Below are 26918 nucleotides of genomic sequence, written 5' to 3' on the forward strand. Positions count from 1 at the left end.
TGGCCTGTATTCTGAAAACTGGAAGTATTCTGGGTAACTGATACAACCCCAAAGAACAGATTGGGATTCCTCCCTACTTTTAGGAGGAAAACCAGATTTAAAATTACCTTTGATTTGTCCTTTTCTGTTATTCTTTGAGGGAATTTGGAGGTAGGCACCTTATCACCTACATTGTTACTCAAGGTAAGAATTCCACGTTGAGGTTTGTGGGCCTTGGGGTCATAATTACCACAGTCTCCAGGTAGATTACCAGGTGTTGCCTAGTTATTGCAACACCTAGTGTTGAAGGAGTCAGGAAATCTGTATCTGAGTATAAACAGTTGTAGTTAATCCTTGTTTCTCTGGAAAGTGGAGAAAGCCCTAAGACCCCTGATTAAGTCATCTTGTCTAACAAACTTTGGGCATAAAGATTATTTTCAGAGGCGAGGGACCTATATAATTCCTAAAATAAACTTTCCCTAAAGAGAAAGCAAGTTAACATGTTCAGTTAAGAAACACAAAGCTACGCAGACACGATGTAGGCAAATGAAGCTTCCTCAGGCTGTGTTTGCACGGGGCAGGGGGATAATCGCCTTGAGGTAAAAGCTCATCCTTTGTGTTCTAGAATAGTTTCAGACCACTCAACTTGCTAAAAAACTATTCACTATTTTTGATGAAACAGTATTAGAATAATCCTGCCTATACGGGTTAGAAATAAAATATTTGCCTTGAACAATTATCTGTATATCTACATCTCTCTCACAGAGGAGAAATATTGCTGGTTTTCCTGAATTTAAACAGTCATCTATGGGGTCTCTAACCTGAGAATAATTCCCTATTCCCAAATATTTTGAAACATGGGATTAAGTATGTGTGTTTGTGTGTGGACTATAGAGTTTACTGCAAATGTAAGTTGTGTCCAGGATGGAGCAAGCGGATTTACAGAAAGAGGAATTCTCATGGTAGTTCAACTCCTAGTTGCATGTCAAGGTGATTCCTTTGGGCCTTTGAAGATCAAGGTATCTGAGGAGACTCTGAACCTTCACTGGCTACTTTTCTTTAGGTTAATCAACCTAAAACCCCCAATTTTTTCCTTAATGTCTCTTAGTATCTGTCATTTTTGAAGTCATAAATGAAAGCTGAGTTATAAGCATGAAGGAAAAACTATGCTACACGGAGTGAAAAAATTAACACAAGAATTTCTCAGAGAGAACTTAGTGACTTTTTAAAAGAAGTTTAATTTTGTTTTCCTCTTTTATTAATCCTCTCTATTTGTACCTAAAGAGAGGGGAGGGAGAGGGAGAAAGAGGGAGAGAAACATCGATTGGTTGCATCTTGTACGTGCCCCCACCAGAGACAGAATCCATGGCTCGGGCGTGTGCCCTGACTGGGAATTGAGCCAGTGACCTTTCACTTTGCAGAACAATGCCCAACCAACTGGGCCACACTGGTCACGGCAAACTTAATGAATTTTTATAAGTTCTTTGAAGTTTCTCTTGAATGACTGAATTCACTGCCCCGAGACTCAGAGGAGGAGGAATTCCCCGCTCTTTACCCTACTCCTGGATCTCAGGCATGGTTTTCAAAGTACTTGGTAAAGCCAGGTCCCAGAGTCAGAATGAGGCAAAGATTTTAGACAGTTTTTGTTACTTAAATTTCAGCTGTTTTTTGTGTGGATTGGCATTCTCCCATGCAGCTGGTTAAAGCTGGTTCTGGCTAATTTGGATATGTGCCAGATGCCTGGGGAGAGTCAGGCTTATTCTGTGTGGGGAGACGATTCATCTCTGCATCTCCCGTCTTCCTCCACCTGGCCCACAGAGCCCCATCTCGTTGAGGTGCTCACCCTCTCGGTAGTGTGTTCCAGGTTTGAAAAGATCTAGATGCCCCCCAGACAAGTGGGGGGACAGAGGTGCCAGGGAGAGTTGTCATCCCTCTTTAGGGCCCAGTCACAGAGTTTCCATCTCCCTTGTCCCAGAAAGGTTGTGGGGGAAAGCCACCTGCTGATGGACAGCTGGCCTCTTCCATGGAGCAGTGACCCCTTAGCCTTGACCCCCTTTATTTATGACGGAGGTCCAAGACCCACGCCAGTCACCCTATTCCACACAATTCTCACTGGCTCCTTTCCTTTCACTGTTCAAGACCTGACCTGTTTTGATGACGAGCCTTGGGCGTGGAATACTCTAGGAAAATCCCTACTCAATCTGTGGCTGGAAAACCCCAACAGGAAGGAACAGAGCTGATCACAGACCTGGGAAGGGCAGGCCCCGGGCACCACTGGCTGGAGAGCCAGAGGAGCCGGTTCCGAGCTGCTGGTTACTTCTTTCGTTTTTCGGGGCCTTTACAGCTGTTGGTCTAGATTCTCACACAGAATCCTTGCCGCAGGAAGTGTTCAGAAGAAAGGGATTCAATTATCTATCTCATTTCTGAGAAACTTCTTTGGCACCTGCCAGGAACCTTTACCAGCTTAAAAAATATTCATAAAGGCTCTTTACTGTGTATGAGTATCTTTGTGGTTTCTTTCAGTTGCCTAAACTGAAATGTAATGTTATGTACAACAGAAATATATTAGCGTCTCCCTATAATTTCATACACACACACACATGGTTTTCTGTTTATAATTTCCCTCCCCATCTCTTTGCCCTAAACTGTATAATAAGCTCATTCATTCCTAACGCCACTGGGCTGCATGATGTTTTTAAAGTAGTTAGTGGTGCAGTGCTTTCCCAGGTAAACAGAGGTTGTTTGGAAATGGTGTTTAGAGAGACAAGCTTGGCTATGCAGTACCAGTAAGACATGTAAGATCAGTAAACCGGCCCTGACTCTTAGAGAAATGTTTGCTGGCTGGATGTCCCCAGCCCCTTATCCCAAGGCACAATCAGGCGTTCCACCCTTTAGATATAGAGATATCCTAATGCTCTGCCTATGAATAAACAGTTTATAAGGAGCGAAAAATTGGTCTGGAGAGAGGTTCTCAGGTGTAGCAATTACCTGATTGCACAAACATCGGCGGCTTTCGATTTGTTTCACAGAGAGAGGAAGAGGCATGAATAGGAACCCCAGTGTTTGGAGCAGCGAGGTGGGGCCTCAGGCGGAGGAAACACTTCCCCGAACTTGGAGGAGATGGGAAGAAGAAAACCCTAGTGAAGAACTGCGGTGCGGTTCCTTTCCTCTTCCGCTCTCCTGAGTCCTGTGCCCAGGGCAGAGCCTGGCCAAGGCCACTGGAGGCGGTGGGTTCTGTGCGCTCTGGGACTGTGGACGGAAGCGCAATTCCCGGTCTCTGGGAGAAGAGGACACTCGCATAGAGGACCATCCTGGCACCAGACTCGCTACGGTCTTCTCCGGTGTCTCCACAACCGCGAACGCGCGTGTCAAAGCGCACACATTCTGCCTCGGTGCTCAACTCCCACGCCCCAGCCCCCCTGCCTGGCCAGGCGCCAGATCCGCCTCCCGGACTGGATCCAGAGGGTCCTCCGAGGCGTCTTTAAGGCTGCGGTCCCCGCCTCCACTTCTCCCCGCCCTCCTCGTTTCACGGCGGCTCCTTCGACCTCCCAAGAGCCCAGCGGCAGGGCGTGCGTGGCGCGCGGAGCAGGTGCCGGCGAGCCCCTCGCATGCCGTTGCCTGGCCCGGGGTGGTAGAGGCGCCAGGCGCGCTCCGCCTGCCCCTCCTCCCGGCCGCACTCAGTGTACTGCGCACGGGGACATGTCGGTGGCGACGGGCAGCAGCGAGGCGGCCGGTGGGGCTGGCGGCAGCGGCGGCACCAGGGTTTTCTTCCACAGTCCCCGGGGCGGCGCCGGCGGTAGCCCGGGCTCCAACAGCGGATCGGGCTCCTCTCGGGAGGACTCGAAGTCCGTGGCCACCGCAGCCGCGGCCACGGCAGGGCAGGTTCAGCAGCAGCGTCGCCACCAGCAGGGAAAAGTGACAGTGAAATACGATCGCAAGGAGCTTCGGAAGCGGCTCGTGCTGGAGGAGTGGATCGTGGAGCAGCTGGGACAGCTGTACGGCTGCGAGGTACCTGGGCGCGGGGCCTAGAGGGTTGGGGGGCCTCCCTCAGCCGATGTGCTCACACAGGAATCCTCCAGGGCTCCAGCTCCCAGCGCACACTGTCCTGACTCCCGGGTTCCCAGCTTGGGAGCCAGGCGCACTGCTCCTTTCCAGGGTGTCTTCTGGCCCCGAGGCGCAGCGCTTGGAACTCCTCAGCTTGGGTTCCGCCGCCGGCTGCCCGAAGAGCTGCAGGCCCCCTTAATGGCTATGGGTGACGGTATGAGGTTAGGTCTTGCTATGCGCCTAGCATTTCTGGAGTATCCGGGGCTTCTAGCCCCCAGCTGCTGCTAAAAGAAGCGGGGCTTGGATGGACTCACCCCAGCGGCGCCTAACCCCACGGCTTTGCAGGGAACGCAGTACCAGTACTCGCTCCTGGGATCCTGGTAGCCCCGATTTCGAGGGACAGGGAACAGGGAAGGGACCTGAATGCCGCTTCACAGAAAGGAGAGGTTCTGGGAACCTCAGAGGCCCCCTCTGATGCCCGAAATTCTGTATCAGAATGTTTTCCCTTTTCCAGCCAGCCCCAACGCATATCCCTATAATTCGTCTTTCATTTACCAAAGCTGCACACACTGGTTACTCCTGTCGATAGGCGCAGGATGAAAGCCTTGGGCAGCCTTGAAGGGTGCCTGGATGGAAGGAAGGTGGCTCCGCGGGTGGCCAGGCCGCTGTGACCTCCCATAGTTCAGGGGCTCGGGTTATATACACCACTCTGACTGACAGGAGCAATATTTAGAATAAGCTGTAATAAAGGTAGGCTGGGAAAAATGACCAGAGCCAACATGATCTCTCATTCCCGTCTTTAATAATAGTGATTTCAAACAAAACATTCTACTTCTCTTAAAGGAGTGGAGTTTGGAAAGGGTGGAGCAATGAAGAGGATTGATAATTTAGGAGAGGCTTCTGAGTTAAAGCTGGGCTTGTGTCCATAACTCTTAATGTTCTTCAGGGCAAATGAAAGCCAGGTGAACTCACTGGCTTTTCTACTGGGTTGGGGTTTTCTGCTTTTCACACATTTTGTGGCCTATTGTGAGTACATACCTTCCTTAACATTCTCATTACACAAGGAAATAGGATTCTCATTATGGACTAATGATGAATGGTTATGATATAATGAAGCTTGACCATATCACTAATGGGCTTGTAAAAATATATTGTTTCTCTAACCCAGCTCTTATAAAAAGCCATTTTAATTGCATGAATAAAAATTGGCCGACATCGGAAGTGTCCATGGTTTTTTTAAAATAGGAAGTTGGCAGAACTCTCCAAAGAAACAGTAGATGTGATTTTGATGGGATTACTGCTGGGTGGGGGATGTGCTCTGTCTTGCCTCTGTAGAATCCAATTAATTTTCATTTCATACTGGGCTTTATACTCCATTTTGAATTTGGAGAAGGCTTGAGTTCATGGGAATACTGTTGTTGAAATTAACAATGCTTTAGCAATACCTCTTCTATGGGGGACTAATTAGTAGGAGCTTGGGAAGCTAGAAAGAGTTCCAGCCTCTCAGTAGGTTGGCAATTCATATATTTAAAAAACTCTTCAGAATAATTGGGAAAAAGTGGTGGGTTGTGTGTTTACTGTACTGAACGTGTAGGTATGTCTTTAAAAGGGTAAATATGACCTTGGATGTTTTCTCTGTGCCCTTCTTCTCCCACTGTAGACCTCCAATGTGTAGCAAACAGCTTTCGTGCGAAAGATAGGTTTTGTGGTGAAATGATACAAGGTGAAGTGATACAGTATAGGCCCGCCTGTCATTAAAATGTGGCAAGGATTTCTTTTCCAGTTGTTTGTTCTGTCATTTTAGACTGAAGGAATAGGAATGATTGAAAAGGTTGTTACTGGTTTGTAATTACTATGCTGACGGCATACTGTTTAGTAACTGAAAGCAGGTGGACTAATAAGTAGCCATATAAAGGATTGTCTCCTTCTACCCACTTCCCCACCGTCGGGGCCTATTTTTAGCTTAGCTCCTCTGGCCTGGTAGTCTTTCCTTGCTGATGGCACCAAGTAGTTCAGCCTGTGTTACGTGAATCGAGAAGAACCTACCCCTGCTTATGGCTGTGAATCTCATGAATATGAAGATTAAGAAATGCCCCCCCCCTTTTAACACTGCAAGCTGGTAATTTTTAAAAATGTTTAATTCCGTGAAATGGACACCGAAAGCCAAATTGCCAGGCTTCAAATTGATCAGAGGCCTGAGCTAACCACCAAGTCGGGAGAACAAGGAGGGTATGAGCACATGTTTAATCCCAGAACTTTTATCAGGCAGGTCAGCAGTTAGAGGACTTGTCCTTTAGAGAGTAGAAAATAACGATCTTTTGGAGTGGCATAAAGTGTGATATTTTAAATTAGAAAGGAATGATAAAGAAGAACTACACTGCTTGGCTGTGCTCTTATCTAGAAGTTTGCACTTGCCAGTCAGTTTTGTTTGGAGAACAATATAAAGAGAGCATTTGAGGCGAGTTTATTAGGTACCAGGTGCTGTTCTAGGGACTTTGTATGCACTCATTCATTGTATCTTTACAACAGCCTTGTGAGAAGGGTGCCCTTAGTGTCTGTGTTTACAGATGAGGAAACTGAGATACAGAGAGATTAAGAGGCTTTCCCAGCTCAGGTAGCTGGGAGAATGACGGGGCGGGCGGGGGTTGGAACCCAGGGGAAGCTTTGCAGGATCCCATGCAAGAGAACAGATGGAGGCCCTTGTAGCATAGGTCTAAATATTTAAAAGTTACTAATTAAACTAACAAACCATCTTTCGTCTACCTACCTTGACAATAATATTTTTAGAATGGCCTGAAAGGTGAAGCTTGGATTTAGGATTCTCAGACTTCCCAGAGCTCAGAGCTGGCCTGCGATTGGGAGAATATGCCCTGAGTCTGGAGTCTGCTTCCAGTTGCTTCCTGCCCGTGGAGCAGTCCCACCTGGTAAAGGGTATAGTGTCCATGTGCTTGGACAGTCTTTGCCCACACCCTCTGCCACCCCTTAACCATGCCTCAGACTAGTGGCCAAGTCCCCCGCTGGGAAATCCAGGAGGAGCCAGTTCATGCCCTGGAAGTGGCTGTGTATTTAATTAGGCAGTTCTGGGCACCTGGAAAATAGCCTAAAACAAGGAGGGAGAACACCAGTTTTGGCTGGGCAGGTTCACTTGGTTGCAGGAAAATGGGGGTGGTGCAGAATGTGGGCCCCCCTCCCCCGGTTGAAGGTGTGTGGTTTTGTTACGGAACAGGGCCGAGGAGGGAGTTACGGTACACTATTACTGAACGGACCCCCCACTAGGTTTGTTATGCCCACCGCCAGAGGAAAGACGTCTCTCAATGCCAGGGATTTGTGAAAAGGAAAGGAAATGTTTATTTAAAGCTATATAGACTTAAAGTAGTGACCCAATGTCTTCACTAAAATATTAAAGTCTTTTAGGATACCTACAGATGTGCACAGTCCTTCCTTCTCCCTCTGCCCTAATCTGGGGTACTGTATCTCAGGAAAAGAAGCAGAAGTCCGTGATTCAGGCTCCCAGTACCATCAGCTGTGTTGCCACCAGGATCTCCAGCTAATCCAAAGCCATGTGGCACCTTCTCATGGCCCACCTGCAAGAGAACTTTCACCCCTTTTCTTCCAGGCAAAGTCTCTCCTGCTTTCTAAGCCAGGTGGCAAAAGGGAGCACCCCAAAGCCACGTGGTCCTCACTCTTGCCAAAGCCGAGGGGGTCCCCACCCAGGCCATAGCCACATGGTTCTCTCTTCAATGGCTGCTGCATCTGGGTTTAAATCCCTGAGCCAATCTTCCTCTGCAGCCCCATTTCTGACTCCTCCTACAATCGGTTACACGTGCCAGCTTTCCTGTATCCTTCCAGCTTTACTGGGCTGCCATGGTGAGTCCGGGCAGGTGTGGCCCCATGGCGTGGAGCCAATCATCTCCAAGCTCTCACGCAGGCACTGTAACCAGGGGGAGTTGCCTCCCAGTTACATCTTGGGTGGAAGTCACTTCCATCCCCCTGGCTCAAAGCGTGGCCACAGCTATTTACCTCACAACATACCTCTGAAACCAGTTAAAAGTTATAGATATGTTAAATGACCATGCCAGAGGTTAGCTGCAAAGCTGTTGCTATGCAAAACAGCTCCCAATGGCCCTGCTCATGTGTCCCTTCCCACAACTGAGATGGGGGGTGGGGCATGCTGAGGACATCCTACATATCTTTCTAATATTTCCTGGACACCTTGAGTTCTGTACCCCATTCCAAATCCCTATTTGTGGTCCCCCCTCTTGGCTGCACCCTGTTACAGTTTCACCCACATCTTACAACCTTTTGGTTACGTCGATAAATGCTTTTATAGTTTCTAAAACACTTTGTTATGTGTTTATAGTTACTTTCCATTTCACCTCCTCTACAGGTTGTTAAATTTTCACCTAGGAACTTGGTTGTAATGGAACTGTTTGATTAAATCTATATCCACATTTAAGGCTTTCTGTTTTAAGACGTTCTCCTATCTCTTCCAAACCCTGACAGGTTTTCAAGAGCATTTGAAATCTGGCACAGGGCCTATGTGGACAAATATTGCAAGATGACTTACTGGATAAGTCCTGTTAGTTTTTTCCCCATCTCAAGATAAAGATGAAGTCTGTACTTTCAGAAATCAGTAATTCCATTTGCTTCGGGGGGAATGGGGGAAGAAAGCCTGTTGTTAACCTCAGAATGTGGCCGTGCCCTGGGCAGCCTCGCCACACACAGATATGTGTGCCGAGGGGCTTTCCCTCTGCTTCAGTGGTCAACACTTTACAGAGCAGTTCCTGGTATCATTGCACCTTTTCATCTTCCCTGACTGCCTACCATCCTCAGGCTGTAAACCAGTGTTTTTCAGTTTCTTTGATGGTGACTCACAGGAAGAAGCACCCTCACTTTCGTTTGCTGTCTGATACACACACAGACACATGGGTGTGAGAGCAGACCCACAAAGCACTGCCTAATGCTACTATATACGCTAAAGAAAAAATTACAAAAGAAACACAAAGTGTGTATTTTTAATTTTTTAAATATATTTTATTGATTATGCTATTACAGGTGTCCCATTTCCCCCCCTTTATTATCCTCTGCCCTGGGCACCTGCTCCCACCCACATTTCTCCTCTCCTTAGTTCATGTCCTTGGGTCATACATATAAGTTCTTTGGCTCCTACATTTCCTATACTGGTCTTAACCTCCCCATCTGTTTTCTACCTACCCTTTATGCTACTTATTCCCTGTACATTTTCTCCTACCCCTCCCTTCCACTTCCTCACCGATAACCCTGTGTGTGATCTCCATTTCTGTGACTCTGTTCCTGTTCTGGCTTAGTTGTTGTTTTTTAAGGTTCTGTTGTTGATAGTTGTGAGTTCATTGTTGTTTTACTGTTTGTATTTTTGTTATTCTTTTTCTTAGCTAAGTCCCTCTAACATATCATATAATAAGGACTTGGTAATGACGAACCCCTTAAACTTGACCTTCTCTGGGAAGGTCTGACACCCAGTTAGACACCCAGTGCCTCTTGCATGCCTGGCTGCACTCAGGTGCACTGTTAAGTGAGGGCCACTCAAGGGCAGTTGGCACATCTTGTGGTGTGGTACTTTTCAGAGATACCGTAAATTAACTGCATTCTTGTAATTTGGCTCTGACTGTATTAAAAGTACTTTCTGCTCTTTCACTGTTAACTGGAAGTTTGGGCTCTTTTTTGTGATTATGAATTACCATATTTTCAGACCATAAGACACACCTAGATTTTAGAGCAGAAAAATCGGAAAGAAAATATTGAAGCAAAAAATGTGGTAAAATAACCCTGGTTGGTGCAGCTCAGTGGTTTGAGCATGGGCCTGTGAACCAGAGGATCGCGGTTCGATTCCCAGTCAGGGTACATGCCTGGGTTGCAGGCCAGTTCCTGGCAGGGGACACACCAGAAGCAACCATACATTGATATTTCTCTCCCTCTCTCCTTCCCTCCCCCTCTAAAGATAAATAAATAAAATCTTAAAAAATAAAGATTGAGTCAAGTAGTGCAGTGATACTGTGAGGATAAAAATAGACTATTAAAAATGTGGTAAAATACTTAATAACACAAATACCATAATATTTCACCAATGTAAATGTAAAGCTACATTCAGACTATAAGATGCACCCTGACTCTTCTCCCAAATTTGGGCAGAAAGTGCATTGTATAGTCTGAAAAATATGGTGTGTCTCTGCAGTCCTTTGAACCCATGAACCAAGAGGAAGTTGTTATGGAATACAGTGCAGATGCATGGGTGATAAAAATCCACTAAGGAAGTGATCACAGGGCACTGCCTTTCCTTTCTGCAATTTTATTTTTTCAGGATGTACACAAATACTATTTTATTTGCCCAGTGAAATGATTCATTGCCTTGGGAGTGTACATGCTCACTGTGCTAGGAAGTGGTGAGTGTTCCCTATTGGCAGAGGAGATGGGGGGTGACAGGTTCACACAAATCTGGCTAGAACAGGTGTGAGAGCCAGGATTTCGGCTCCTGCTCAAAAGTGCGGGCCGGCCCATTCTCACCAGGTGTTCATCAGCCCTGGCAGTTTGGAAATCTGTGCCACTGCTTGAAAGCTCAGAAAACAGAGAAGACCAGAATGTGGATTTAGGCTGTAAAGAATCACTTTATGGGGACTTCTGCCAAGATGGAGGCATAGGTGGAAACACTGTGCCTTCTCCCATGACAAAGTTTGAATACAACAAAGGTTTGGAGAACAAAGACACAACCAAAGAACAGAAAATTGAATTGTACGGAAGTCCAACAACAACGAACCGTGCAACCGGGACTGTAAGAGGGGCGGAGCCAGAAGCAGAGCAGGGTCGGGCAGGACAGATCCCCCCAACCTAGGCACACAAGTGGCCCGGACCCAGTCAGGGTGTGGGGCAGACTGACCACGGTCGCACATTCGCACACAGTGAGACGGACCACGCAGGCCCCAGGGGGCGAGGGCTGACGGCGGTGGCACACTCGAGTGCAGTGGGACGAAACGCTTGGGCCCTGGTGATGGTGGCAGCTGCCACACCTGTGGGGGCCACAGTGGGAGGTAGCAGACGTGACCGCCATTGCTCCTCTTTGACCCCGCCCCCACATACAGTGTCACAACCCATCAACTGAGTTGCCCTGCTCTGGTGAACACCTAGGGTTCCGATCCTGCTCCATAACAGGCACGAACAGCCCAAAAGATGGAGCAAGAAGAACTCAAAGTCCCAGAGCCCATAACTCTCAGCAACCGAGAAATTGCCAGCCTCTCAGAAGCACAGTTCAAGATACTGTTTATCAGGATGCTCACAGAACTGGTTGATTATAGTCACAAATTAGAGGAACATAAGAAGGCTAAACTAATTGAAATGAAGGGAGATGTCCAGGAAACCAATAGTGATGGAAAGGAAACTGGGACTCAGATCAATGGAATGGACCAGAAGGAAGAACAAAACATCCCACCAGAAAGGAATGAAGAAATGAGAATTCAAAAAAATGAGGAGAGGCTTAGGAACCTCCAGGACATCTTTAAACGTTCCAACATCCGGATTATAGGGGTACCAGAAGGGGGAAAGAAACAGCCACGAGTGGAACACTTATTTGAACAAATAATAAAGGAGAACGTCCCCAGTCTGGCAAAGGAAATAGACTTCCAGGAAATCCAGGAAGCTCAGAGAGTCCCAAAGAAGTTGGACCCAAGAAGGAACATACCAAGGCACATCATAATTACATTAGCCAAGACTAAAATGAGGAGAGAATCCTAGAAGCAGCAAGAGATAAGGGGACAGTCACCTACAAAGGAGTAGCCATCACACTGTCAGTGGATTTCTCAAAAGAGACCTTCCAGGCAAGAAGGGACTGGAAAGAAGTATTCCAAGTCATGAAATCCAAAGACCTACAGCCAAGATTGCTTTATCCAGCAAAGCTTTCATTTAAAATGGAAGGACAGATAAAGTGTTTCTCAGATAAGTTCAAGTTCAAGGAGTTCATCAGCACCAAGCCCTTATTATATGAAATGCTAAAGGGACTTATATAAGAAAAAGAAGGTGAAAAATATGAACAGTAAAAGGACAGCAAACTCACAGTTATTAACAACCACACCTAAAACAAAAGCAAACCAAGAGGACAGCTAGATCAGGAGTGCAACCATAGAAATGAAGAACACATGGAGGGTTAGCAACAGGGGAGAGGGAGGAGGAGAAGGGGGCAGAAGATACAGAAAATAGCATAGACGGTAGGTAAAAAATAGATAGGGGGAGGGCAAAAATAGTTGGGGAAAATAGAATCTAAAGAACTTAAGACACGTGGTTATAAACTAATGTGGGGGGGAGAAAGGTCGGGGAGGGAGTGTGTGGGTGGAGGGGAATGAAGGGGGGGAATAGAACAACTGTAATGGTATAATCAATAAAATATATATTTTTTTAAAAAGTCACAGTAACTGAACACAACAGTGTTGGTGCATTGTTGATGGGAAACCCAGGGTCATTTCACAGGAAAACGGGCAGTTGGGACTGGGTATGATGTTCAAGAATTTAGGGAGTTTTTCAAGGAGTTTCATTTTGGAAAAGGGGAGTACTAGTTAGAGGAGGAGGAAGAAAGTCAAGAAAGCATTTTATTTTTAATTATATTTTATTGATTATGCTATTACAGTCATCCTGATTTTACCCCCTTGGCCCTCCTCCACCCAGCACCCTCCAACTCCTTCAGGCAATTTCCACACCATTGTTCACATTCCTGGGTCATGCGTGTAAGTTCTTTGCCTACTCCATTTCCTATACTGTATTTTGCATCCCAATGGCTAGTCTACAACCACCTATTTGTACTTCTTAATTTCCCACCTCTTCATCCATTTCCCTCTTAAATTTACGCCCTTTGCCTAACACAGCACCCACCTTACAGTAAGCACTTCACCAGTGAGACCTGCTGTAAGTCTGAGAAAGTCAACTAGTGCACCCGGGCCACAGAAAAGATTAGTCTTAATTCAAATTCTTTATCAGATCTGGGTGGTGCCTTTGCTTACTGAAGCTCAAAATATACATTGCATAATGCAGTTTTTAAGGATTACTGGCCTCTGCCCGTAATTCTAAGGATTACTGGCAAGAATAGTAGGGGAAATATAGAATCTAAAGAACTTGAGACACGTGGTTATAAACTAAGGCGGGGAGAAGGGCGAGGGAGGGAGTGTGTGGGTGGAGGGGAATGAAGGGGGGAATAGAACAACTGTAATGGTATAATCAATAAAATATATTTTTAAAAAAGGAAAATAAAAAAATAAAGAATCACTTTATGGTGATTCTTTAAAAGGGTTTTTTTTTCCTCTTTGGAAAGAATACTTAGGGCAAGCTATGGAAGGAACTTTGGCAGGCAGGGATATTCATTCATTCATTTAGCAGATATTTACATAGATGATAGTTAACAAAGGATGAAGTCTTCTTCTTCCCCTTTTCACAAAGGGGAACTTAAAAGACTTCATCCTTCAAATCTGTGTAAGAGAAGAAGTGGAGAAAGTGAAAGAACATTTTCCAGAGCAGCAGCAGAAGGTAGGCCTCCATACGAGGGCAAGTCCTTTCAGGGCAGAGCCTACCCGCCGCTCACAGCGCATCCAGTAAATTATTCACTGCATAGTCGGGGTGCATTCCTTTACTCAAAGCCTATTTTCTCCAAGGGGTATGATAAATTCATTAACATTATAATATCAACAACTAAAAACACTATCTTTCATTTTAATGAAAAGTGAGGACTAAGTAAGAGGAAGTCATCCCTTAACAGCTAAACTCTGGGAATGAATAAACCTGGGCAAGTTTATAACTAACTAACCTATTTGTGGGTGGTGGGACCTTGTTGGAATCTATGAAACCAAAACATGCCTGCTGTTCTCAGTGCGATGTTGCAGGAAGGGCCCTGGTCTGTGGCCTCTGTTCTAGCTCAGTGACCTTGGCCAGTAATGCTCCCAATAGACTTCTGTTTCACAATTTTCTTTCCTCAGCTGAAAAAAAAAAAAAAGCATGGTCTCAGGCTTTCAAGCCCTAGGCTTTAGAGATTCTACAATAAAGCTGGCCCTGCGCGGGACAGGATGAGAGTTATTACAGAGAGGGCGGTATTGGGAGCAGCGGTAGAAAGAGAGGCCTTTCTCTCTAGGCAAACCTGAGACAAGAGTGGGGTGAGTTCACTAGAGCATCATCCGATTTCCGTAGTTAATTTTGGCAGCTAACGGGAGCATGTAGCTATCCCTCCTTTTCTTGGCATGATCTCTGGTGTGATGAGACTTACATAGGAAATATCGGGTCGAGAAGCCTTTAAAAACAACCCTCCTAACCCCCTCTAGCATGTCTTCCCTACTCTTGACTTGCAACTTAAATTTGAAATCCGACAAGTAGGTACTCAGAGCTACCCTATATGCTGCTTTGCTTTCTTTTGTTTTCTTTGCTCTAATTGGGTTGACCTTTAAGGAGAGCTGGCATATTTGCCTTAAACACTTTCAGCCTATAATTTATAATATTGGCTGTCGGGGGCCGTTTCCATTCCTATTGTTTGTCCTTGAGCTTGGCAGCTCATAATTAACTAATGGTGGTATTTATTTTAACTTGAGGAACATTTGTGTTGAAATATAAAATGAGCTTCTGAGAAGTAAAATCACAGTAGCTTTAGGAAATAAATTTTTTAAAAACCTGTGAAGGGTACAAATTAGCCTAACTAGGAGGCCAAATAAACCTGCCTAAACAAATTAATTTTCACTGGGGAATTTATTCCTACAATGTCCCCTTATAGCTGTAGAACTAACATGACAGAATAGGAAAAAGAAATGAAGATTTCTCATGGGCACTTTTGGTAGGAAGTGAAAAGCAGAATTTTTTCCTCTTTATAATGTTTGTTTATTTTGTGTGATGGTGGAATTCATAAAGCACGATCAGATAATCCCATTTAATCCACACAAAAGTTTTTTAATGTAAGTAGCTGTCCCATTTTTTAAACGAGAGCCCTGAGGCTCAGAGGGACTTAGTACCAAGCCCAAGTTTAAACTGCCAGGAAGAAGAGAGAGACTCAGACTGAGAACAGGGACCCTCAGTTTCACCTTCTCTGCCTGACCATTGCCATCAATTTTAGTACACTTGACCGGGCAAGGCTTTTTTTGCTTAACTTACTTGATATATTTTCAAATAGGCTTCATCTTTAATAAGTTACAGGATCCCTTTATTTCTTAGAGAAGCCATTTATAGGATTCAGCTTCTTCTTTAGAAAAATTCAAACCCATTAGTCCTCAAGTATCTATCCCTGCGAGCATGTTATTTCATTGATTGCCAGGTTTGCATGCGTGCTTAGTATTAGGGCCCTTAGGCCAGGGGTGTCAAACTCATTTTCACTGGGGGCCACATCAGCCTCATGGTTGCCTGCAAAGGGCCGAATGTAATTTTAGGACTGTATACGTGTAACCACTCCTTAATAGTTAAGTGAGAGCTCAGTGCTGCCGCCAGGTAGCAACAAGGTAGAGGGCCAGATTTGGCCCACGGGCCTTGTGTTTGCCACCTGTGCCTTCGGCTGTCCCTCTATTCACTTAGCTAGAATTTTGAGGTTAAAAGTTAGAAACTCACTTGAAATAAGCCAGAGGATGCAGACTGGGCTTTTTATTCTACGTGTTTGAAAGTACTAGAAGTAAAAAATAATGCCCCTTAGGCACTTGTTCGGCATCTGTAAAAGGATGTGTTTGTGCTGTACACTTTGGTCAATCATCTGTTAATATCTTTGTTCTTACATTTCATTTGTCAGTAGTGCAGCTGACCTAGCTGCTTCATTCATTTTTGCAAATATTAAATCAAATCTGTCTCAAGCCAACTTGGTAAGGTGTTGAGTTTTTGGATTGGCCAAAATGGCTTTTCTGCTTAGTTCTTGTGAGCTAATTTGCTACATGATAGTTCTAATTAGTCACTGGTTTTTCTTCTGTTTGTCCTGGGGTGTGGAAGCTCATTGACAAGTCGCAAGAAAGTGAGTGGTGCGTTTGGCACTAAAACTTGATTATGCTTGCTGTAATGAAAACACCTCACAAATATTACAACTAATAAAATAATAACATGTACTCTCTCTGGTAGACAACTGCCTTTTGTACAGCTACAATACTCCATTTTTCCACCAAATCCCAGAAGGTTCAGTATTTAATAATACTGAGCAGTTTTCATGGGGAGATGTTTAGGTAGCGAAAACATTTGTGTACCTGGATAAACAGACTACCACCTGAACTAGCCTGAGACTCTGAAAGCATTTAGTGGCCAGCTGCCTCAGACCTCTGGGATATTCCCAAGTCAAACTTCCGAGGCCGGTAGTGGGCTGTGTTTAATAAGTGGAGATTTTAGGCTTGAGTTAACTTACTACTCCAAAGAAGGAGAAAATGAGGAACTCATTTATCAATCTTTGACACCTTCTGTAAATTGCCTTGCTTTAAAGCAATTTAAAACAGTGGAAGGAGGCCAAAGAATGAGATACAGAGATCACATAACACATTGAGTAAAGTGAAATTCACATTCTGCAGCCAGACATCTTGACTAGTAGGACCTTGACCCACCCACCTCCTCGGGGGCAAGGCTTTGAGCAGGCAGGATGGGTGGGGCTTTGGACCAGCTTTCCTCTCAGGGAACCCAGGTGCTTCTCTTTCCCCACTTGACAAAGTCAAAATAAACTGAGAAGTTTCTAGATATGGCTCTTTACTGGTTGTAGGAAATAGTTTGTCCCATTTCAGAGATCCCTATTGGTTGGGATCAGGGGTTCTTGTTACGTTCTCTTGTCCAGGTGTAGGGAATCACATTATGCTTCCTCCCTGCTCCTGGGGCAGGTGTGGGCTTGGCCTGCCTGGGACGATGAGGCAGGCTCTCCTCTCTGAGTAGTTAGTTATGAGTCACCTTCCTTGGCTTCCTTTAATTCCCCTTTGAAATGATATAGCCCTTCTGTGCATGTTTTGAGCATTAATAATGTTAAGAATCATAACAATCATCCCAAGAAAACCCCAGGATATTTATGAAAGCACTATTAGCAACATCTGTGATCTTTTTGCCACAGTTAATTCTGCCTGATTAACACCCATATTTTTTGGACTATAAGACGCACCCCTCCCCAATTTGGTGGGGGGAGGAAGGGGCATGTGTTATAGTCTAAATGTAGCTTACCTGGCTCACAGTGTGTGTGTGTGTGGGGGGGCAGGGGCGGTGGTGAAGCGGGGTCCCAAGTTATTAAATACTTTACCACATTTTTTGCTTCTAAAACCTAGGTGCATCTTATAGTCCTAAAAATATGGTGCCCTGACTGGGAATCAAACCAGTGACCTTTTGGTTCACAGGTTGGTATGAACCCACCAAGCCACACCAACCAGGGCAAGAAGATTCTTTATTGTCCCACCAGGACATCTAGTTGACCCGGCATCATCCATTGAAAAGATCGTACTCCCCACACTGCACTGTAGTCACAAACAGGGGGACCTTGTATATGTGGGTCTAGTACAGCTTCTGGTAAATGTGTTTTAGTGTCAGGTGGGGCCTTCCTGTCTTGCTCACTAGGCTCCACCTCCATTTCCAGGCATAATAGCTCATGGGCTGCTTTAAGTGGTGAGTAAATATTAGGTAACTGATGGACTGGTCTGAGCTTGCCTTTACGCATTAAAATTCCTAGGCTCAGGCCAAAAGTAAAGATACTCAGGTTCCATTTCAGAGAAGACTTGACTGGTTATATTTTTGCAACAGGCCCAACTATAGTTTCAGATGAGTTCTGCTGGCTGAATGCCTAAGGAAGGCCGGTTAACTTCAGAATACCCCGTCACTAGTAGTGTGTCTATTTAGCCATCCAGGCCCATACACATTTGCTATGGGCCTACTTTGTGCCAGGCATAAAATCTGGCTATGAAATAATGGGATTCTTTTCCTAGTTTCTATTTTTAATATTAGAACATTTGTGTTTCTTTCTTTACAAGTTAAACAGTGCAGTAGGGTGATTTTTAGGATTTTCTTCTACTTCTGGTAGAGCTTTGTTGCTGTAGTGTAGTTATTTTAAAACCTTTTTTTTTTTACATGGCAGTCTGGGTAAACAGGCAGCAAGCCTAAGAATGAGAGCTTCTGTGTTGTTATCAGAACATTTCAAAGCAATGCCCTGCAAAAGAAAGATTTTTATTTTTGCACCTTATTTTATCTGGTGAATTCAATGATCTGTTGAATCCTAAGTTCTGTTGTTTTTAGAACATAGGGCCAGCCCAAAGACCACATTCAGAGAGAGGGACATGTATTTTCCAGTGGGTGATGTGCTCAGGAGGGGCTCATAGCCTGTCAACTGGGCCAGGTGCTGGGCGCTGCGCTTAGTCCTGGCACCCGTCTGTCAGGACACCTGTCCATGGATGACTTCTCCTTGGCTGTCATCTTGCCCACTTACACCAGGGCCCTGGTTCATGTGCCTGGACCTCTCTCAGGGACGATGAGGAAGAGTAACAGTGAGGGTAGACACCCCAAGCTGGGGCCAGCCCCCAGTATTCCCTGTCAGCTTCCTTGTTGCTGCTGCCTTTTTTCGGTGGTCGCCAGGCCCAGCTGCTGGGAGCGCTGTGTGGACTCTGGGAGAGGCAGCCGTGGTGCTGGCCATGGAGCTCAGCCCCTGCCTCAGGACAAGGAAGGAGCCTGGCAGCAGGACAGGGTATCTGTGCGGTTGACTCTCAAGTGCACACAGGACTTTCTTGTTACTTAACACTGGCTCTGTTTGCTTTATTGTTAGTTTGCCTCAATGGAATGTTTCCATATGGAGTGAGACCTTGTCTATTCGAGGTCACCAACCTCCACCTTTTGGAACACAGTGAAGAACCTAAGAGAAAGCGGATGGGTGCCTTTGAGAATGTAAGGGCCCATCCTGGAGTTTTTGTTCTTTATTACAGAGAGCCATAGGCTTTTTTTTTTATTTTTTGGTCTTGGTACTTCACATGCAAATAAAATTTTTTTTTTCAATTACAGTTGACATATAATACTAGTTTCAGGTGTACAACATAGTTTGTTGACTCTCTACTTTCGCGACTATTCCCACGATTCTGGTTTTCTCACTTCTTAGTTCACACCGATTTAGTAGCAACAAACTAGGTTGCTAGATATGGGCAGTAGGAGAACCTCTAGAAGTGACAGCTGACAGCCTGACGGTAAGGGGCTGACAGAGAATCTATAAAAAGCTCAGGAGACTGGAGCCATTTTCTCCAAGACAGAAAGAGCTCTGCGCGTGTCATTGGCCTGGAGGGCGGCGCAGAGCACCGGCGTGTCTACTCGCCAGGTTGGCATGAGTCATTGACAGATACTGAGTCGTATTGGTAGCCTCTGCCACAGAAGGCAGGCATGTGAGCAATACATTTAAAAGATGTTCAGAAAAACAGTTTAAATGTTGGTTATCTGAAATAATTTTTTATATAGAGCCGTTGTTTTCCTCAGGATACTAAGGAAATGAAATAATTCTCCCTGTCCCCCCGCCTTTCCTTCTCTCTTCCTCTCTCTCCCTTCTTATTCTGTGCCCTCTTTGATTTCTTCTGTTTCTCTATCCCCTTCCCCTCCCCTCTCCTTTACCCCCACTTCCTCCCTGCAGCTCGCTCCCCCCCAACTGCTTTCACTTTCTCTTCTACCCCTTTCACTTTCTCTTCTACCTCTTCTCCTCTCAAACATGACAGTTCTCCAGTTTTCTTCATCTGTGAAGGACAGGAATGTCCAGTGGGTTGCTGGTAAGTGTTTAACAACTGGCTCTCAGGGGGAAAAACCCTGTTTATAGCATTTGCCCATTTCCGTGGTGCAAATACCCCCACTGCGGTCGATTTGGGGCTACTATTGTGAAACCGCCCACAATGGAGCTATAACACTGTTTCCTCCCTGTGGACACGATGGACCTGAGTAACCTCAGGGACATAAATAAGAGGGAAATGTAGTAAAATTGGTAGAAAATAATATTTTGAGTACTTATTAACTTTGTTTTAATTATGATTATTTTACTTGTATGTTTACATCATTTAATTTTTAATAATGACTGGGTTGAACAGCTGGTTTGTAAAACTCCTGAAGAGGTAAGCCATCTCCGTGGTGAGCTGCTACAAGCCAGCCATGGCATGGCCCTGCACAGAACCCACACCTTACAGCTAAGAGATGCCTCGCCAGCTTACTTGAGCACAACAACCTCAGTTCTATCAAAGAGTCTCAGGAGCTCACAGCTAGAAAGAGATGATCTATTCTGATTTCTCCACCTGACACATTAACTCCATCTATAGTCTGGTGGAAGGACAGCCCAGGGCTTCTGCTGCTCAGATTTCACGTGTCCCAACACAGAATCAATGACTGATGCAGACATTTCAGAGTTCAGGGAAGTTCTTCAGGCTCCAGACCACGCCCAGAATTTAATCTCTTTCTCCCATTGCTCTCTAATTTCATTTTCATGAAAATTACCCAATTCCTAATTTCATAAATTAGCACAGACATTTTATTTGTAGGGACTGATGTAAAGACCACCAAGTCATGTCATTCAGTAAAATCAACAAATGTGTGTTACCAGTTATTGTGTGGTCAGTGTTCAGAGTCTCTCCTATTTCTTGACAAAGGATTTATTTTACTGATTCATCACTCATATATAAAAGACATTATTATATAGGTTTTATGTCATTTTATTACATTTCTCTCTTATCTATGCTCTTGAGATTATTAAATTTATTACCTGGTATATTTATTCACAGGTATATATAAAACATACAGTTGGGGGCAAAAGTAGGTTTAGCAGTTGTATGTGAAAACAAGTTTATTCTTGTATTATTTTTATTTATTAATTATTATATTATTTTCTATGTGCATAACTATAAACCCACTTTTTGCCCCACCTTGTATATGTATATATATTCTTTGCATGATACTTTTGACACTTAGAACTAATGGTTCAGGTTACTGTAGGTTGGAAATAGCTGATTCCCTCAGGCCAGTGGAAGTAGATAGTTTTCTAAAAGATCTCTCTAGCTCCGGGCAATGGTGCTTTTATGACAAGGTGAAGCTCTTTGGCAAAGCTGCAGTTTTGTGTGTGTTTGCTAAGGCAGCAGACCACACCTGGCCTGGTGTATGAGGCCTATAGTCTGGTGGGAAGAACACAGCCTACAGAGCAAGGCAGCCCTTGGTCTAGAGCCCCGCTCTATGTGGCTCACTGGTTGGTGATTGTTTTTCATTTGGACTATTGAGAGCTCATGTTATGGATATTTCTTCATTCCTCAAGAAACCTTAGTTTATTATGGGCCTCAAACTAGAAGATAAAGTTCTTCGGAAATGCTGTCTCACTCCTCTCCTTGTGGGCGAAATTGCTGTAACAGGGAGCAGTGGGTGTGTGGGGTGCTATGTGACTGGGGGGGGCAGGTGGCTTGTGACAAGGACTGTGAGTAACTTGAGAGAACAGGTCCAGCCACTTCACATCCCTAATAGGACAGATTTGTCACGTGTCTGGATATGGGCACAGGTCGTGCTCCCACATGTCAGGCTTGGGTACCTCCTTGGTCTGCCATCAGCCATATTCTGGTCTAAGGGGCTTAATCAACTCACCACCTTAAGTCCAAGCCAGCACTCGCCCCCGCTTCCCTCGCTTTATTGGCGATGTGACGAATCACCTCCAAAGACCTGGAGTGTTGTTTCACTCTGAAATAGTGTTAGATTTACTGGAGAGTTGCAGACACAGTACCACACTTTCCCATACCCCCTTCACTCAGCTTCCCCTAACGTCACATCGACCCGGGCACAATTCTATTAGCTAAACTACAGTCTTTGTTAGATTTCCCTGGTTTTTCTGCAAATGCCCTTTTTTCTGACCCAGGGTACCACACCGCAACTTGTAGAGCCTGTTTTTGACTCCTGTCATTTCCCACCCACTCTTTGAGCCACCCAGTTCCTCACGCCAGCCCTTCTCTTCCATTTCTGTGACAGGTGCCAGGGCCCCACCCTGCCCCTACCACGCATGCGTGGACCCTGGCACATAATTATTGCACACCTGTCTCCAGATTCTCCCACCTTCTTTGGAGCTGCCAGAGCTGCCAGATGAACCACTGGAGAAGGGATTCTTCTCATGTGACTCCGACCTCTCCCTGAATGAGAGCTGAGCTCCCCCCAGACACCTTTCTTACCTTCCAGCATGCGTTCACCTCAGTCCCTTCCACAGACAGATGGATCTCTTGGCTGCATCCCTAACACAGTTGGTCACCTCGAGTCCTGTTGTGTGTCAGGGACTATGTTAAGCTCCTACCTCATCTTATTCAGTCTCCCCGGGAGTGCCCATGAGGGGGGCCAGTTAGGAAATTGAGGCACAGAGACAGACACATGTCTGGCCATGCATGGTTGAAGAAGGGTTTGGGCGGAGGCCATCGGACTGTAGACCGTAGGTTCTCAGGCACCCCAGTCTCTCATCTCAAGTTCAAGATGGCCCTGTGAGCTCTGCTCATCCCATTCCCTGTGTGCTCCCCAAACCCTCCTCTCAGTGAGGATCCTCTCCAGTCTCTGAATCCAGACTCGGATCCCATCTCCGTGATGCTTGTCATTTTAGGCTGAAGTCAACCCGCTTACCCAGCATTTCTTATTATGTAGAAATCAGTTAAAAATAATCGCTACAGCATCACTCCGCTGGCACTTCTGTGCCACCTGAAGTTTCTTATGTGTGTGCATCTTCCGAATTCAACTGGAAGCTCCTAGAGGGTCGGGACTTTGGTTTATAATATCCTGTGTCATTCAAAAAGTCCAGCAGATAGTCTCTGTTGAATAAATATGTTTGAAATAAGTGTGATTTTCTTGGAATATAACTTGCTGAATACGGAAGAGAGCGTTTTCTTTTGGTCTCATTGTATCTGAAACAGTACCAATGGCCTGACTGTGGCTTATGGTGCTGCTCTGGCATTTAATCCCCATTGACTATAATAAGACCATAACCAAACACAAGAATAGTAACTCACACAGTGCTTACTGTGTACGGGGCTCTGTTCTAAGGCCTTCCCGCATTAACTCTTGATTGTCTTAACCCACCTACGAGACGGCTGCTATCACCAAGTGCCATTAAAAGAGTGTGACTCAGGCACAGACAGCTTCGGTCACTCACTGAGAGCCAGAGAGGAGCTGGGGGAACAGGAAGGAGTGTCCCCATGGACCAGGTCTCTTGGATCTGCTCCTGTGGGGACTTTGCCAGCAGAGGTCACAGATGGTCACAGACCTCACCTCCTCTTCTTGTGAAATCAGAGTGGTCATGTACTTAGGATACAGAATATCATGTGATATGATGAGTATATTTTGGGAAAAGTGAGCTTGTTAATCTTGTGAGCCTTTATAGATATTTAACTCCTTGTTCTTCAGGATGCTTAGTGACGACGTCCTTTGTAGAGTATGACTTCAACAGCAAACAGCACAGGTTAAGGCAGCTCCAGAGCACGGCCCTTGTGAGGGTGACTTTCTCAGGTCACAGCTCTGGTATGTCCTGGATTCCCCAGGATGGAGAAGACGCCCAGAACTCTCTCTTCGTGTGTTTCCCCCTTTTCAGTGTTTACCGATTTTGTGCCGCCCAACCCACCACAGGTTGGTCAGGCAACTGCAACACTTGGTGTTTGATTCCGCTGCAATGAATGCCAGTGCTTTTCTCGGCATGGTTAAGAGAAAACCTGAGCCCATGCTTCTGGTCTGTCTGGGAAGTGCCCTCTGAACTATAAATGCAACATACCTATGGGGTTTTTAACCGCTACTTGGTTTGCTGGTCTTAATCGCAACACCGGGTCCTCGAGTTCCTGAAGGTCTCTTTCTGGTGACGAGATCTCTCCACCTGCACAGTGAAGTCACAAGTTGCTCTACTAAAGAATTCAAAACTCCACTGGGACATTTCCAACACTGGCCTTTTACTTTCTTTTTGCGTTCTTACGAGTTTATCCTTTGATTGATTACCTGTTTTGGGAGGTAAAGTGGTTCTCATGATTGGAGTACGCAGGGGAAGCCTGTGGGCACTCTCAGGTGCTGGCGTGTGAGGCTGAGGCTCACAGCCTGCCCCGCCAGCTGGGCTGGATCTGCGGGCCCAGAGGCCATCCCCTCTCTCCAGGGGCACCATGGCCTCCTTGGGTTATCGAGGCAGTGATTGCTCCTGAAAATCAAGCTTGCCCATGGTACAGTTTGTGTCTGGCTCTTTCGGTAACTGCCTCTCATCTCATTTCCTGCTTCAAGGCAGCATCTTTCTGTTTAAACTGAACTTCCCCCTAGTTGCATGTCTTGGTGCCAAAGGGACCATAGCGAAGCAACTTTCTGTTTCCATCTCTGCTACCTTATTTAACATTCCAAATACATTCAGGCTCAATACATGCGAGAACTTCCTTAGTTCATTGGAAGGAATTGTTCTTTGTCCAAATCACATCTGCTTCTTTCTCCCGATGTTTTCACGGATTAGATTGGTGTGTCGGGGCCAGAGAGTTGTTGTGATCGTCTTCCACTAGTTCACACTCTAACACCTCTTTCAGGCCTCAGAGGTGAGGTTTTCCTTTTACTCTGTTATGGGGAGTGAGGCCCGTGTAAGGACGGTGCCTGCCATTGCTACAGGGGTCTGGGTTTGGCAGAAGACGTGAGGGAGTAGCTGAGTCAGGAGAATCCTATTCACTGTGCGGGGGCCCGTGGGAGAGACAGTGGGCCTCCCCTGAGTGATGAGGCTACTCAGGGAAGCAGGAAGTGACACTGCTAGGGACAGCCAGTTTTTTAAAGCAGGTTGCACTGGGCAAGTGATGTGGCCTTACCCTGTGCATTGGCTTCCTGTGTCCCTGTCTCCATGTCCTATGTGCTGCTTTCTCTTGACCAGAAATTTTAATATCCATGTTTCCTAGCTTGCAAGCCTGGCCCTGGTTCCCAAGAGATGTTGTGCTGGGTGGTTTTAAAAGTTGCATTGCCCTCTGAATAGGATTACACCCATCTTAACACCCAGCACAAGGGTGCAGGCTTTTGCCTACCCTGTGTGGGTCAGAAAAGGCAGGGCACGCATGAGCACTAAGAGGGACTGCTTCTCTTCCTGTTGTTGTTTCTGGGAAGGGATCTGCAGAGAAGAGAGAAAATGAAGTCATAGTTTGAGCCCATTTATAGCTCTCACTTAATGGTGCTTTCGGGCCAGACTTATATTGGGAATGGAACATTCTTGGTAGATAAGAAGTGAAACTTCTCATACCTGTGCCTGAGGACTGGACCCCGTCGGTTGACAGCAAACAGGGTCAACCAGGGTCAAGTGTGGGGTGCCTAAGGGTCTGTGAAGCTAGCTTTTGTGAAGATTCAGTGGTCTCACAGGTAGCAATGACTTCCCTTCTTTCTAGACTGCTTGGTTGTCTTTTTCTCCCAGTACAGAGAGGCAGAGGGCAGGTGGGGGAGAGCTAGTATAACTGGGCCAATGGGACTTGTGTCAGAACCCCAGGGGCCGATTCTGCCCAGTGACTCTCCCAGCGAGTAGCTGGGGGCAGACTTTATCCCCAGCAAAAAGGGTGGGTTTCCCCGCGGCTGTCTGTGGCTCCCCTCTTCACTGTACTGTTAGCCTGGGCTGTGGAATAAATATTGTCATGTTACTCATCAGTGTGATGGTTTATCTCACTTGTGAGTGGGCTGAGTGCTGTGACCATGGCCTCCTAGCAGGCTTTGTTTGGGTATCTCCTAGCCTCTGGGGTAGCCCCCAACCCCACCTGCACATACCATGGTGCTTTTGTGCCCTCCCAGTCTGCCTGCATCCTGGGATCAGGGGCTGGTACCACACTGGACAGGTTTATGGTGACCTGTCTCTGTCCCACGTGGAAGCTGTGATGGGAGATCAGGGCCATTGGTCCAGCTGGTTTGTCTAATAATCCATGTGGGAGGCTGGAGGAAACATGCAAGTGTGGACAGAGGAGTGTGTGGGGGGCCCCAGGAATGGTGGAAGCCCTGTGTAGCTCGACAGAGGGGGCAAGACCAGCTTGAGAATCTCAGGAGACTTCAGGCTTCAATCGGAGGGGGAAGAGGTTTTAGAATAATATTTGTCATTCTGCTGATATACACGACCAGCCCTTGAAGTTGAGTTCTTTAATTTAAGCAAAGCCGACACAATGAATTTATAGGCCTTACTGGAAGTATCTCAACCAAAGAGATGACTGTGTCTAACCTACACATAGTAACAGATACATTATCTTGATTCCTGTCTCCTCTTTTTTTTAATCATTAAAGATAAATTACCACCTGGCTTTCAAAATTATCATGGTGATACAAGATACTGTACCAGAAATACTAAAAGAGGGCCTTTTTACTATTGGTGATCGTGTTACTATGAGTAGAAGTGATAATAATGTAAGATGAAGAGATAGCGACAGAGCTTTGGTTTGTCTCACAGCTCCTGACCTGGCTTAAGGAGATCTGGAGGCAGCTGGGTGTGCTCTCTGATAGGCAGATTTTCAGTCTCACGGGCGACTGATTTCTTCATCCACGAAGAAGCGGAGAAAATGAGATCCGTAGCTCTGGTGTGAGTGACTCAAAATGGGCCTGTCGCAGGCACAGCCCGCTCTCCAGGGAGCGCCAGCCAGCGACACTTCTCAGCCTTTTGGATGCGATCTGTTACTCTGAGCACAGAAGCTATTCCAAGCTCTGCTTAACTTCCTGAAATACCCTCCAAATCACTTTCTCCTGGGTGGAAGGGAGGCCTGTGGTGTCCGCCTGTCCTGAGACCAGAGCCAGTGTGGGGAGGCATGCCAAGGGACCCAGTGAGGGACGAGTGAGGGGAGTGGACCCCCCGGTGGGGAGAGTCTCAGTAAGTGTCTAGACTTGGGCACCTGGACACACAGGCCTGTCGTTTACATGGAAACTAATTCTGCTGATTTGCCCTTTATTAGACTCTGAATGCCCAAATACACGTCTCCTGTTAAACCTTTCACATTGGT

At 45.9% G+C, this 26918-nt stretch overlaps 1 protein-coding gene across 1 annotated transcript in view; it reads left to right on the forward strand.

Moving 5' to 3' along the window:
- The first annotated feature begins 1418 nt into the window (after window positions 1-1418).
- The window catches only part of PPP1R14C (protein phosphatase 1 regulatory inhibitor subunit 14C), a 73185-nt gene continuing 47685 nt past the window's right edge, over window positions 1419-26918 (forward strand). Inside the window, exon 1 of the mRNA XM_037048778.1 lies at window positions 1419-3987. Within this exon, the coding sequence (XP_036904673.1) occupies window positions 3679-3987 (309 nt within the window). The 5' untranslated portion in view covers window positions 1419-3678. The remainder of the gene's footprint in view (window positions 3988-26918) is intronic.

The sequence above is a fragment of the Sturnira hondurensis genome, unplaced genomic scaffold, assembly GCF_014824575.4.
Source record: "Sturnira hondurensis isolate 20B ecotype Veracruz unplaced genomic scaffold, ASM1482457v3 Scaffold0000167, whole genome shotgun sequence".
NCBI lineage: Eukaryota > Metazoa > Chordata > Mammalia > Chiroptera > Phyllostomidae > Sturnira > Sturnira hondurensis.